This window comes from Stegostoma tigrinum, chromosome 32 (assembly GCF_030684315.1).
Source record: "Stegostoma tigrinum isolate sSteTig4 chromosome 32, sSteTig4.hap1, whole genome shotgun sequence".
NCBI classification, from domain to species: Eukaryota; Metazoa; Chordata; class Chondrichthyes; order Orectolobiformes; family Stegostomatidae; genus Stegostoma; species Stegostoma tigrinum.
The window spans coordinates 8,281,100-8,295,490 of NC_081385.1; the positions used below are offsets into that span (position 1 = coordinate 8,281,100).

General features: G+C 45.4%; 1 protein-coding gene across 3 annotated transcripts in view; it reads left to right on the top strand.

Moving 5' to 3' along the window:
- The window catches only part of abcg4a (ATP-binding cassette, sub-family G (WHITE), member 4a), a 150,464-nt gene that overhangs the window by 113,298 nt on the left and 22,775 nt on the right, over nucleotides 1-14,391 (top strand). For all 3 annotated transcript variants that reach the window (XM_048562133.2, XM_048562134.2, XM_048562135.2), the window contains 2 exons: nucleotides 117-262; nucleotides 2,683-2,806. In XM_048562133.2, coding sequence (XP_048418090.1) covers nucleotides 117-262; nucleotides 2,683-2,806 — 270 coding nt within the window. The remainder of the gene's footprint in view (nucleotides 1-116; nucleotides 263-2,682; nucleotides 2,807-14,391) is intronic.

The following is a 14,391-nucleotide window of genomic DNA, read 5'->3' on the forward strand; positions in this document are numbered from 1 at the left end:
ATGGCATTTATTGGGAGTGGGGCTAATTAGCACGGTTCTGATGGGCCGAATGGCCTGTTTTGTATGATCTCGTCACCGTTGCTGCCTGCCTCTAACATTTTGCGCCCTGTTTCAAGGTAAATGAAATCCTGACAGCACTGGGTCTCCTTGACTGCTCGGACACGCGGACTCTCTCTCTGTCTGGTGGACAGCGCAAGCGACTGGCCATTGCGCTGGAGCTTGTCAACAATCCCCCTGTCATGTTCTTTGACGAGCCGACCAGGTAAGAGGGAGCGTACATCCTGAAGAAGGGCAATACCTGAAACACTGATTGCTCCTTTTGTCCAAACGCTATCTAGTTTGCTGTGTTCTTCCAGCCTCCTGTTTGTCTGCCTTGGATTCCAGCATCTGCACTTTGTTTTTATCTCTATCCCAATGACCTCATTTAGGGATGGGCTACCTGAGCCAGTCATTTTATAGAGTCGTAAAATCCCTTCAGTGTGCTCTTCGACCTGTTGACTCCACATCAATCTTCCGAAGAGCATCCCAGCCAGAACCATCACCCCCACCCCTTCCCACAATGCCACGTTTCCCAATGCCAATCCACCTAACCTGCCCATTTTTGAACTGCTTTGGGATTTCACTCTTTGTTTACAGCTCGTTGCCTGTTCCATGTTTCTCCCTACATTACCCCTGGAAGCTGTAAGGCCGAGGAAGTGTCAATCATACGTCAGATGGTGCACAGCGCCACGTCTGAAAGTAGTTCCTGTGCCATTTGATTTATTGTGCAGCCATGGTAACGCAATACGTATGGGAGATGATATTAACTGTTCCAATAGGGAAGTAGCGCAGTGTCACACAGCAGCAGTATTGGTTCGTCACAGGCATTCCGAGCCGGTTAACAACAATGTGCATTATTATCCCGCCTTTAACACTGCAAAATCTCCTGAGATGGCTTAGCTGACATCTATCAACAAAATTTGATGTCGAGCCTCTGAAGGATACTTTAGGGTGGCTGACATCAAAAGCCTCCTCAAAGAAGTAGGTTTCAAGGAGTGTCATAAAGGAGAATAGAGATTTCGGCAGCAAATTACAGAACTTAAGGGCTTGTCAATGTCAGGGTTGCCCATCAATAAAACGAGGATGTACAAAAAGCCAGAAGTGGAGTTATCCCAGATTGCCGTACTGCAGATTTTCCAGAGTGCAGAAGGGGATGAGATTGCAGAGAGATTCCAGCAAGGAATGTTGTACTGAAGGTGTTTCCCATATCACTGTCCTCTGTTAGGCACAGTGTGGAAGACTCAGTCCCAGAACAAAATTGTGAATGAGTCGTCAGCGTTTATCCCTGCAGGCCAATCTGTCTCTTTCCACTTTTTTGTTGCTCTGGCAATTTTCAACAAAAACGCTTTGGATAACAACAAGAACAGTCATTGTGCTGCTGAGCTCAAATGGAGGAGAATCTCAGGAGAGCTTTACAAAGGGAAAATGCCGGCGGCGGTGGGGGGGGAACAGGACAAAACTTAATACCATCAGCACGATCAAAACCATGGTCAAAATGAAAAGACGGGCTTTGGAAGAATGATTACATGAGAAACATTGAGTGAATTTCCCGTTCGAGAGCTCACCAACCTGTACCTGAAAACAAAAAAAAATTCAAAAGTGGCAATCTGCAGCAAATTTGTGCAGGTTCATGCTCCCGGGCTTGCGTGAGCCTGATCCCATTACAAACGCCAGATTTTTGTAAATTAAGTCAATTGGTTAGACAGATCTTGAGCATTGCTGGATGAAAAAGAAGATACCTTTTCATCAGGATAGTTCTCCTACCAATTGAAGAGGAAAACCAGATGCATATGGTGTGAGAGGAGAGAGGCGGTATTGATAAGTATTTACACCAGCTCAGAAGCAGTTCTGATTTCATGCTTTGTTGTCAAGGGATGATGGTTTAAGGAGTTGGGACAGAGGCAAGATCCACGCAGGCACTAAAGTGAGGGGCACACCCATGGAGGGATGGTGAGTTAAGGCTGGGTCTGAGGGTATAGAGGCCCGACCTTTCCTAATGCCCCATCCCCAGCACCATGGATTTTCTCCAGCTCCCAGATAAATTGACCAACTCCCAAAGTCCCTTAGACGTCACTGTCCAAAATGGCAACCTCTACCACCTGGAAGGACAAGGATAGCAGATACACAGGAATGCCTGCAAGGCCCTTTCCAAACCACTCATCATCCTTACTTGGAAATCTACAGCTGTTCCTTTACTGTCACTGGGTTAAAATTCTGGAATTCCCTCTCTGAGGGCACTGTGGGGGTCCCCATGGACTACTGTGGTTCCAAGAAGGCAGCTCACCACCACCTTCTCAAGGACAGTTCGGGATGGGCAGTATGGAGGAGGTGAATCAGAGACTGCAGAGTGATTTGTGTGATTGGGGGAGAATGCAAACTGAAGCTGACTGACCAAAAGAGGAAGGGAAGTCCCACCTGGGAGCAAGCGAGGCAAAGGAAATAGTGAGGGATAGCACCTTCATCAGGCAACTCGTGAGTGGACACTCAGTGATAGGCCTTGTCTAAGGGCTGTGCACTGACAGCATGAGGCAAAGAAATACCTGCTGGCCTTTACTGTGATGCCAAGTCAATGTAACTGTATTTCTGATATATGTCTCCCTCGCTCTCTCTCTCTCTCTCTCTCTCTCCCTCCTTTGACCTTAGTGGGTTAGATAGCGCTTCCTGTTTCCAGGTGGTATCGCTGATGAAGTCACTTGCTCAAGGTGGGAGGACCATCATCTGCACCATCCATCAACCCAGCGCTAAACTCTTCGAGATGTTTGATAAGGTACAGTCTCTTTCCAATTCTTTATTGGTGGAGTGGAAACTGATGCTTTCAGGGAAGCGTGTTGAGTGGGTTGCCTTGTCTGAAATAACACCATGAATCATTACACTATCATTGTTTCGGTTAATGGGTGTGGTGTGATCCTGACAAGACCCCCTGAGAATAAAGTGATGATCCCCTCCCTCATTCTCTCTGCCGTCTTAATGCTTCCTGGTTGTAATCATGTGTAAACTTAGTTTCCTTTGATTTGTTTATGGAATCTGTGAATCGTTGACATATTGCCCTACTTCAGTTGTCTTAAGAAACTAATAAAACTAGAAACAGAAGTGTGCAATTCAGCCCCGCAAACCTGCTCTGATAAGATAAAGTCATGGCTGATCACATCAATGGTTTTGTTGCCCTTTATTCATTAACAGGAGGATGGCGTTGCTGGCTAGGCAGCATTTATTGTCCAACCCTAATTGCCTAGAGGGCAGTTCAGAGTCAATCACATTGCTGTAGGTGGTGGGGAGCTGCCTTCTTGAACCACTGCAGTTTTGTTAGGTGTAGGTAGGCCCTCAGTGCCATGGAGGAGGAAGTTCCAGGATTTTGACCAAGCAACACTGAAGGAAACACCAATACGATTCCAAGTCAGACTGATGTGAGGTTTGGACCCAGAGCTTTAGTTGATAACGTATCTGCCGCCTTTGTTCTCCTGGGTGGTGGAGTTCAGCAGTTTGGAAGGTGCTGTCAGAGGGAACTTGGTGAGTTAATGCAGTCTGTCTTGTCAGTGGTCCCCACAGCTGCAGCTGTAGGTGGAGGGAGTGAACATTAGGGAGTAGTGCCCATTGAGTGTACAGCTTGCTCCCAGATGGTGTTGAACACGGAAACAGGCCTGGGTTTACATGGTTTTGGGACTCAGTGTGGGTAAGATTTAAAAATCATGGCTTCACGGATCATTTTGAAACCCTAACTCCTCAGGGGCTGTTTTGAATTTGTGAAGGATGGTCAGGCAGGAGGGAACAGGGAAAGCCTCTAATTAACAACCTTTTAAAGTCCTTGTTAGAATAAATTAGATTTATTGTCACGTGGACACAAGTGCCGGGGATACGTGAGCACTGTGAAAAGTTTACAAAGTTGACATTTCTGATACCATCTTAGTTACAAAGACCTGGGTACAAAATCTTTGATATAAATCAGAAAAATAAAGGTAAACATTAAGCATTATAGTCCTTCTAAGGCAGCGAGTCCATGGTGGGTTTCACCTCGAGGCCGGGAGTCCCTCGACTCTGCCCTGTCTCAACTCTCCACCACCGAAGCTGTCCGAAGAAAGGAAAGAAAAAAGATTTTTAAAAACAAGAAAAGAGGAAAAAGAAGAAAGGAAACAGACGGAGCAGAGGAGTCCTGGCTTGGGAGCCTGCTGCACCGACATCATGTTTCTGTTCAGGGACTGGAATCTTCCTGTGTCTCATTTCTGGCCACCCCAATCAGTCTGATGCTGAGCTGTCAGATTCACCATAAAATTCAATTTAACCTCACTGCCATTGTATTGGAAGCAGACCTGTGTTGAAACCAATCGCTGACGTGCCTATTGGCCTGACCTTACTTTGAGGAAAGGCTGCTGTCAGCTCCGTAGATTTCCAACGAGCTTTCTGCTTCAGTTGGCAAAACTGTAGCAGCTCTCCTACCACAGCTTTTGGAGGCAAGTCTCACCTCCTGGGGATAATTTAGAATAGAATAGATACCCTACAGTGTGGAAACAGGCCCTTCAGCCCAACAAGCCCACACCGCCCCTTGGAGCATCTCACCCAGACCCATCCCCCTATAACCCACACACCCCTGAACACTATGGACAGTTTACCATGGCTGATCCACCTACCCTGCACATCTGTAGACTGGGAGGAAACCGGAGTGCACCCACGCAGACACAGGGAGAATGTGCAAACTCCGCACAGACAGTCACCCGAGGCTAGAATCGAACCTGGGTCCCTGGTGCTGTGAGGCTACAGTGCTAAGCACTGAGCCACCGTGCTGCCCTTTCATCTCCTGGCTGACTCAACCTTTAGTATTAACTCATCTATGGCTGGCTCATCTCCTAGAATTCCATCTGTGAGTCCCCATGTTGCAAAGGCCATTCAACCCATCAGTCTACGCTAGTGTATCGGAGATAATGGGAACTGCAGATGCTGGAGAATCCGAGATAACAAAGTGTGGAGCTGGATGAACACAACAGGCCCAGCAGTGTCTTAAGCTTTTGTGCTCCTAAGATGCTGCTTGGCCTGCTGTGTTCATCCAGCTCCACACTTTACAATCTATGCTAGTGTGTGTAGTACACACAGACCTCCTCCCACCCATTTTTTTTATCTCACTCACTTTGGCACAACCCTCCACTGCTCTCTCTCTTCTGTATTTATCCCGCATCTCCTTAAATAGATCTGTGCTACTTGCATTGACCACCCCCTGTGCTAACAAGTTCCACATTCCAGAGCCAGCCGGTGGTGACAAAGCTTGTCTTGAATTCCTTAATGGATTTATTGATCTGTGTATTAAACATACAGGTCTTCGCTCTGGTCCCAGCTGCAAGTGGAAACATGGACCATCCTTTCAAGGCTTTTCACATCCTTAAACAGCATTACCGTCTCATGCCTCCACATTCTCTTTTCCAGTAAAAAGAGCTCCAGACTCTTAATCAAAGATAAAACAAGCCCCTTCTGCACCTTGCTGACAAAGTGACTTTGCATGTATTTCACAGTTGTGTATATGTAGAAATATTTATAATTTACAACAGCAGGATTTTGATACTTATCTCAGTTTGACAGTATTGTGGGCTCAATTAGATTAATCTTGTCCATGCTAGCTAAGGTTTTATTTTGTAAAGTTTAATGGCAAACAGCATCCTGCATTAAGTGATGTATGCTTCATTGATTGAGAACTTTTTTTTTCACTTGAACGAAGTGCTGGCACACGTTGGGATGCACTTTCTACTGTCAGTTTCTCCTGTTTCAACCTCAGTGATAAATGGTGATTGGAAATTCAGCAATGTAAGGCATCACGGCCTGTCCTCATTTGTTGCCTGCACGTGTGCACTTGGTGGCAGGAGTCACAAGATGATGGGCAGAAATCTTGGTGGTTTTGTGCACCCCACCTCAGATGCCCCCTTGAATCCAGTTTGAGACCAATATTGGGTTCCCTCCCTGGCTGCTTATTATGATATGTTTTCACAGAGAGCAATGTTTAGACCTGGCACACTCTGTTAAGCTTCAGTGTTACATTGGGGTGTAGGTATGTCAGCAGAAGCCTTTGTTCAGCAACATTATGAATAAAATTAATTCTTTAATTTTAGAGAAGAATGTGATTGTGTAACGGCTGTGTTGTAAGGCAGAGTTTTTGAAAGTGTTGCACAATTCGCAATTCAAATTCAGTTTTGAAAATCTGTAAACTAGCGGGTGGAATTAGTAAAAAGATTCCACAATAAACCCAAACATGAGATAATGAAATGCAATGCTGTCGAATTTTTGAACAAATTGACTTGTTCACGAATAGTGAAGGAAGTCTTATTTGTCATTCTTATTTGTTCTGATCAGCATGTAACTCTGGTCCCACACCAGTGAGGTTATCTCCTAACTGCCCTCTAAATGGACCCAACACTCGGAATGGAATGTTTTTCGGAGGAACGTTCCCAATGGCTAATTATAGGATAGCCAATCTTTGCTAGTGACAATCACACCCTGAAAAGACACAAAGTTGAGATGAGCAGGCCAATCATTTAGGGACTTAGGCACGAGGAGCAGAAGTAGTCTGTTCTACCCTTTGACACTGCTCGGCCACGAGCACAGCTGACCCAATACCACATTCCCACTCTCTCACACTCCTTGATGCCATGGTTATCTAAAAATTTGTCAGTTTCCCTGAACGCATTCAGTGATTTGGCCTCCCCAGGCCCTGTGGTAGAAAATTCCACAGGTTTGCTATCCTTTGAGTGAAGAAATCTTTCCTCATCTCATTTCTGCCCAAGATTCTGACCCTTTGAGACTTCCCAACCAGGGGAAACATGCTCGCTTTATCTAGTCTGTCTTGCCCCATTACGGTTTTACACATTTTAATCAAACCCCATCTCATGCTTCTAAACTCTACTGAATACAAACCCAGTCAAACCAATCCTTCTTTGTTGAACAGTCCTACCATCCCCATTATAGCGCTAGTGAATCTCTGCTGTACTCCCTCAATGGCAATTATATCCTGTCTTAGGTAGGGAGACCAAAACTGCATACATTACTCTCAGTGCAATCTCACCAAGGTCCTACATTATTGCAGTAAGACATTCCTACATATGAATGCCAGTCTTCTTGCACTGAAGGTCCACATACAATTTACCTTGCAACACCTGCCCGTGTGCTTTTATATCTACTTTGTGAATCCAGCCACTTGAGGGATGATCAATAAATGGTGATCGGGAATGAATTGCAAATCAATCTGAAAGGGTTCAGCTCTGTGCTTTGAAGGCCGGTGGAGCTACATTAATTTTACTTAGAGATAATGGGGAGGTGATGGCCAGGTGGTATTATTGCTTGCCTGTTGGTTCAGAGATCCTGCGGACCTGGGTTCAAATCCCACTATGGCAGATGGTGGAATTTGGATTTGATTTTTTTAAAAATCTGTAATTATGAATCTGATAATGACCGTAAACCCATTGTCGATTGTCGGAGAAACCCATCTGGTTCTCTAATGTCCTTTAGGGAAGGAAACTGTCATCCTTACCTGGTCTGGCCTACTTATGACTCCAGACCCACAGCAATTTGTGGTTGACTCTTAAACTGCCTTCTGGGCAATTAGGGATGGGCAAAAAGTATTGGCCTGGCCAGTGATACCCTCATCCTGTAAATGAATCAAAAAAAACTCAAGGGGCTGATACATTTCTCCCCTCATCCTGTAAATGAATCAAAAAAAACTCAAGGGGCTGATACATTTCTCCCCTTTAGAGAGGCTTTTACCCTCCTCCAACTCTCCTTTTGGACGATCGAATGGTTGCAGAATTTTAAAGGATCGATGGAATTTTTTGAAATGCTGTCATTCATCCCTCAGGCAGCATCACCAAAACTTCCCATCTGTTTCTTTTAAACACACTGTTTTCTTATCAACCCGTTCAGAAATGTTATTGCACACCTCCGGAACGGGGCCGGAGTGAACTTGAACCCAGATCTCCTAGCTCAGAGACAAGGATGCTACCACTATGCAATAGGATTACTTCATCAGTGTCATCATTCTGTTATGGGATCTTGCTGTGTGCAAACTGGTTGCTGCATTCATCAACACGAACACCACCTTGGAGCGTTTCACTGCCTGTGGCATGATTTGAGATGGCTCCAAGAAATGTGAGAAGGTGGCTGTATAAATATCATTTTGTGGCACAAAACCCTCTTGTCTATCACTACATAAAGAAACCGCAACTTCCTCCATGCAGCATCGTGCCTCATTCTGGCACTGAGTTAACAATCCCCAAACATTCACAGCTAAGTTCACCCGTCTGTGCAAAAATGAGCAAAAGAAAAACCTTCTAACTCAGCAACTGCTGTTGTACAAGCTAGCCACGTTTTTACTTCCCTATCAAAGAAACAGAATCTGCAAAAAAATGCACTCAAACTTTTGTTAAGGTAATATATTTGGGACGGTTACTGAAGGATTTGGGATGGGATTGATGATTGATGGAGGGACATTTGTTCCTAAGGTTTCAAAGCTGTCCAGCTCTGATAGGGGTTGAGGGGTGTGGGCATGGGATTTAATCACCTCTCATCTGGGTCTGTCGTAGATTCATTGTGAGATTTTTTGCTGTTATTCCCATTGTGATGTGCCACTTACCACACAGTGACCTGGACAGATATTGGTCTTCTGCAAAGATAATCTAATATCTCTTGTGTTTTTCCACCTGGTGATATCTCTTACGACATCACCATTTGAAAAGCAGAAGGAGGAAGGATTTCTGTTCTGCAAGGTGGTGAAGATTATTATTTGGAACTGCCTTTCCTTCCAGGATTTAGTGTTCCCGTCAAACACTCCCAGCACAGGTACAACACAGGGTCCCATACAGAGTAAAGCTCCTTCTACTGTTTTAAATTGAAAGTGAAGCTGTCTCAACTCTTTTAAATTGAAGGTAAAGTTCCAACAACATCATTCCATCAAACACATACCAAGGACAGAGGCAGCAAGGGATAGATACAGAGTAAAGATAATAAAATGTGAGGCTGGATGAACACAGCAGGCCAAGCAGCATCTCAGGAGCACAAAAGCTGACGTTTCGGGCCCAGACCCTTCATCAGAGAGGGGGTTGGGGAGAGGGAACTGGAATAAATAGGGAGAGAGGGGGAGGCGGACCGAAGATGGAGAGTAAAGAAGATAGGTGGAGAGAGTATAGGTGGGGAGGTAGGGAGGGGATAGGTCAGTCCAGGGAAGACGGACAGGTCAAGGAGGTGGGATGAGGTTAGTAGGTAGATGGGGGTGCGGCTTGGGGTGGGAGGAAGGGATGGGTGAGAGGAAGAACCGGTTAGGGAGGTGGAGACAGGTTGGACAGGTTTTGGGATGCAGTGGGTGGAGTGGAAGAGCTGGGCTGGTTGTGTGGTGCAGTGGGGGGAGGGGGCGAACTGGGCTGGTTTAGGGATGCAGTAGGGGAAGGGGTGATTTTGAAACTGGTGAAGTCCACATTGATACCATATGGCTGCAGCGTTCCCAGGCGGAATATGAGTTGCTGTTCCTGCAACCTTCGGGTGGCATCATTGTGGCAGTGCAGGAGGCCCATGATGGACATGTCATCTAAAGAATGGGAGGGGGAGTGGAAATGGTTTGCGACTGGGAGGTGCAGTTGTTTGTTGCGAACTGAGCGGAGGTGTTCTGCAAAGCGGTCCCCAAGCCTCCGCTTGGTTTCCCCAATGTAGAGGAAGCCGCACCGGGTACAGTGGATGCAGTATACCACATTGGCAGATGTGCAGGTGAAACTCTGCTTAATGTGGAATGTCATCTTGGGGCCTGGGATAGGGGTGAGGGAGGAGGTGTGGGGGCAAGTGTAGCATTTCCTGCGGTTGCAGGGGAAGGTGCCGGGCGTGGTGGGGTTGGAGGGCAGTGTGGAGTGAACAAGGGAGTCACGGAGAGAGTGGACTGACCTATCCCCTCCCTACCTCCCCACCTATACTGTCTCCACCTATCTTCTTTACTCTCCATCTTCGGTCCGCCTCCCCCTCGCTCCCTATTTATTTCAGTTCCCTCTCCCCATCCCCCTCTCTGATGAAGGGTCTGGGCCCGAAACGTCAGCTTTTGTGCTCCTGAGATGCTGCTTGGCGTGCTGTGTTCATCCAGCCTCACATTTTATTATCTTGGATTCTCCAGCATCTGCAGTTCCCATCATCTCAGATACAGAGTAAAGCTTGCTCTACTCCTTTAAACTAAAAGTAAATAGAACGTGAAACTAACTCAGCTCTTCTTTTAAATGAAAATTAAAGCTTCCTCTAAACTGATACCCAAGAAATCTCTCCCAGGATAGGGATGGGATAGTTTTAGATCCACAGTAAAGCCGACTCTATTCTTTCAAACCACAAGTAAAGCTCCCCCAATCTGAAAATAAAGCTGTCTGTACAATCTCTCTATCAATAAACACACCCTGGACAGGTATAGCACAGGGTTACATACAGAATAAAGCTGCCTCGATACTGTCCCCATCAAATACTCCCAGTACAGGGACAGAATGGAGTTAAATATAGAGTAAAGCTACCACTGCACCATCCCCAAGCAAAACTCCCTGGACAGGGACAGCATGGGGTTAGATATAGAGTAAAGCTCCTTCAGCGTTGTCACCACTACACAGTCCTGGCTTGGTTTACTTTGCAGTCCACACTGGCAGTGACCATGACCTGCAGCAACAGGAGTGAAGTAAATTATCTCACTAATCAGTGGCTGGACAGTCAGCTCGAAGCAGCAGTGGCTCTGCGTTTGGATGGATTAACAGCTTTGATGTTTAAACTCCGCTTGGGTTCATCGTGATTGGCGTAGGTTTTTATCATGAGAAAATATCAGTGTTTGAACACAGAATTTTCTACTTTAATAAAGATTATCAGAACTAGTTCCTTAAGTTGTCGTGTCAGTTTTGCAGGTTCTGGTCGGATAACAGTATTCGGCGACAGTGAGGAGAGCCACCTGTTAGTGCACCAGGATGTTCACTGGTTAGTTACAGACTGGGGAAATGGTCATAACCGAGACAGTTTGTTTGCTGTTTGGGTTTTGTGATCTGAAATGGTGAGTTGACAGCACTGAGAACTGACCAAAGAATAAAAGCAGCAGAAGGAAAAGTGATAATGGGAACTGCAGATGCTGGAGAATCCAAGATAATAAAATGTGAGGCTGGATGAACACAGCAGGCCCAGCAGCATCTCAGGAGCACAAAAGCTGACGTTTCGGGCCTAGACCCTTCATCAGAGAGGGGGAGGGGGAGAGGGAACTGGAATAAATAGGGAGAGAGGGGGAGGCGGACCGAAGATGGAGAGAAAAGAAGATAGGTGGAGAGGTAGGGAGGGGATAGGTCAGTCCAGGGAAGAACGACAGGTCGAGGTGGGATGAGGTTAGTAGGTAGGAGATGGAGGTGCGGCTTAAGTGCAGCAGGATCAATCTTTGCAAATTTTTCTGCGTCCTGTTGGCAGGTCCTTGGGTTTGTGCCTGTGCCATCTCCGAAGCAGAACGCATTTAGAATCAACAAAGGGATTCCAGCGGCTCAGCTGCACTGTTGTGTTTACTGCCACCTTCTGTCCTATGGTGGCATTGCAGATCATGCGGTGTTAAATCAGTGTTGAGGGTTGTGGAAGCTTGGTTTTTCAGTATGTTTAATGGAGAGATTGGCGGATTTCTGATTACCAGTGGGGTTATTGAAGACTGAACAGGTAAAAAACATTGACGTTTCTGATCAATCGTGATCACGTTGAATAGCGGGGCAGATCGATGGACTGAATGGCCTCCTGTTTCTGTGTAAAACTAATAGATAAGCGTAGGCTACTTGGCCATTTTGAGCTTGCTCCTCCATTCATCAAGATCATAGCCGATCTGATTTTAACCTCAACTCTACATTCCCTTATATCCCCTGATAATCTTTCATCCCCTTGGTCATCAAGAATCCATCTACCTGTGCCTTAAAGATTCTGCTTCCATTGCCTTTTGAAGAAGGGAAATCTAAACACCATGCTCCTCACCCCCCACCCATTCTCAGACAGAAAAATATAGTTTCCTCATCTCTTTATTAAATGAGCAATCCTTTATTTTTAAAACCATGACTTTTGCTATGTCCTCGTGAAGAAAGCCGTTGCTGTCCCAGTCTTACAAGGCCAGCTTATCATCCTATGGTCCAAAGGTTCTAGATGCTGCTTCCAGGGTAGAAATTCTACAAATGGTATGTGTTTCAGTAAGATTACCCCTCATTCCTCCAGTTAATCACTCCTCAGGATGTTTGTCTCATCCCAGGTACGAATCTCATGAATGTTAGTTGCAGCCTTTTTAAAGTAAGTATATTCATCCTTGGGTAATAAAAGCAGTTCTGTACACAGTACTGTAAGTGTGTACTCAGGGTAATTGGTAGAAGCAGCAGAAGCTTTTTTTATCATTTTAAACCAACCTCTTTACAAAAATAGATAGTAGATGATAGAAGGTGTTTCCACTTATGGGGAATTTCAAACGAAGGAACGTAGTTAGCGAATAAGGAGGAACTTCATTGAAAATGGAGATGCAGAGGAATTTCTTGGTGTGCTGGACTTGGTGTCTTCCCCTGATAGCTTTCAGACCAATGTTCTTTGGCTAGGAATTAGAGAGAAACACAACAATGTGGCAGAATGGGGAGTGAGTTTGAAAATGTTGGAAACATTGGCAGGCGTTTGATGGATGAAACAACAGTACTCTGCTTTTGATATTGGCCAATAGAACTTATCAATCGTCTTCCAACATTGACATGGCATCTTTGAAAGTTAATCTAGAGAAGTAGATGAGAAGTGAATTGCATGCTGCGTGCGAAGGAATGCATCTCTAGCCGAGTGGCACCCTTGTGGTTCTGTGGTGGGATGTCAGCCCAGTTGTTGATGTCATGATTTAGGCTAGGACATGACCCACAGCACTCCTCACTGAGACGTGTATGTGTTGAATGAACTGGGCTAAGCAAGTACGTTGACTGGCAAATTACCGCTATTATCTCAGTTGGAAACCGAGCTCTGGATAATCAAAACAAGCAGCATCAGAGAATTAAATCAATCTTTTGACGGCCTTTGATGAACTAATGAGACTAAAGGCAGACAAGTCACCAGCTCCTGATGCCCTGAATGCAAACTTTTTAAAGAATGTGACTGCAGGGATCATGGAGACAATAGTTGAAATATTCCAGATCTCCCTGGATTCCAGGAGGGTTCCAGTAGATCGGATGGCCTTGTTCAAGAATGAAATAGCTGGGCATTGAGAAAAGCTTAGCATCATCAAACAGAGTCAACATGGTTTTGTGAAAGGCAAGTCAAGTTTCACAAATTTGCTTGTTCTTTGAGGATTTAACAAGCAGAATTGACAAAGGGAACTGGTAGATGTAGAGTATCTGTATTTCCAAAAGGCACTCTATAAGATGTCATACAATGATTATCGCACAAGGTAGGAACTCATGGTTTGGGGTGATTTGTTAGCATGGATCGAGCTTGGTTAACACCTAGAAGGCAGAGAGTCAGGATTATGAGGTTGGAAAGATGTAAACAGTGGAGTGCCACAAGGATCAGTTGTTGGACCTCAAGTATCAGCTGCCCATATTAATGTTTGGGAGAACAGGAGGTAGTGTAATGTGTCCAACAAACAAGAATAGGTTGAAGGGCATGTTGTAGTGAGGACATAAAGAATCTGCAGGGAATAGAGAGAGGTTGAGTGACTGGGCAAGAACTTGCAGATGGAGCTGAATGAAGGAAGGTGTGATGCCACACACATTGGTAAGAAGAATGAAAAGGCAAGCTATTATTTAAATGAGACTTCAAAAGTATAGCGCAATGGAATCTGCATGTTCTGGTGCATGAAACATAAAAAAGTTAGCAGGCAGGTGCTTATAGTGGTTAGGAAGGTCAATGAAATGTTGACCTTTATTGCTGGAGTATTGGAAGTCAAAATTCGGGAAATTTTGTTACAACGATATATAGTGTTAATGAGATTGCAACTGGAGTACAATGTACAGTTTTGGTTCCTGGGCTCAAAAAAAAAGAGACATACTGCCAGGATAGTCAGGTGTCTGGACAACTGGATGGCAGTGCAGAGCAATGCCAACTGCATGGGTTCAGATCCTGCACTGGCTGAGGTACAATGAGACTCTCCTTCTCAACCTCTCCCCTCATCTGAGGTGTGGTGACGCTCGGGTTAAACACCACCAGACATCTCTCTTCAATGAGTGAGCAGCCCGATGGTTTGGTAGGGCCATGGCAACGTTACCTTTTCCTTTACTGTCTAGAATTCTCTATGCAAAAGAGTTCTGGTGGCGCGATCACTGAAAGCGCTCAAAAAGGAGGTAAATAGATTTTTGAAACATCAAGGAATTGAGGCTGTGAAGAGCTGGCGTGAAAGAGGAGTTGAGA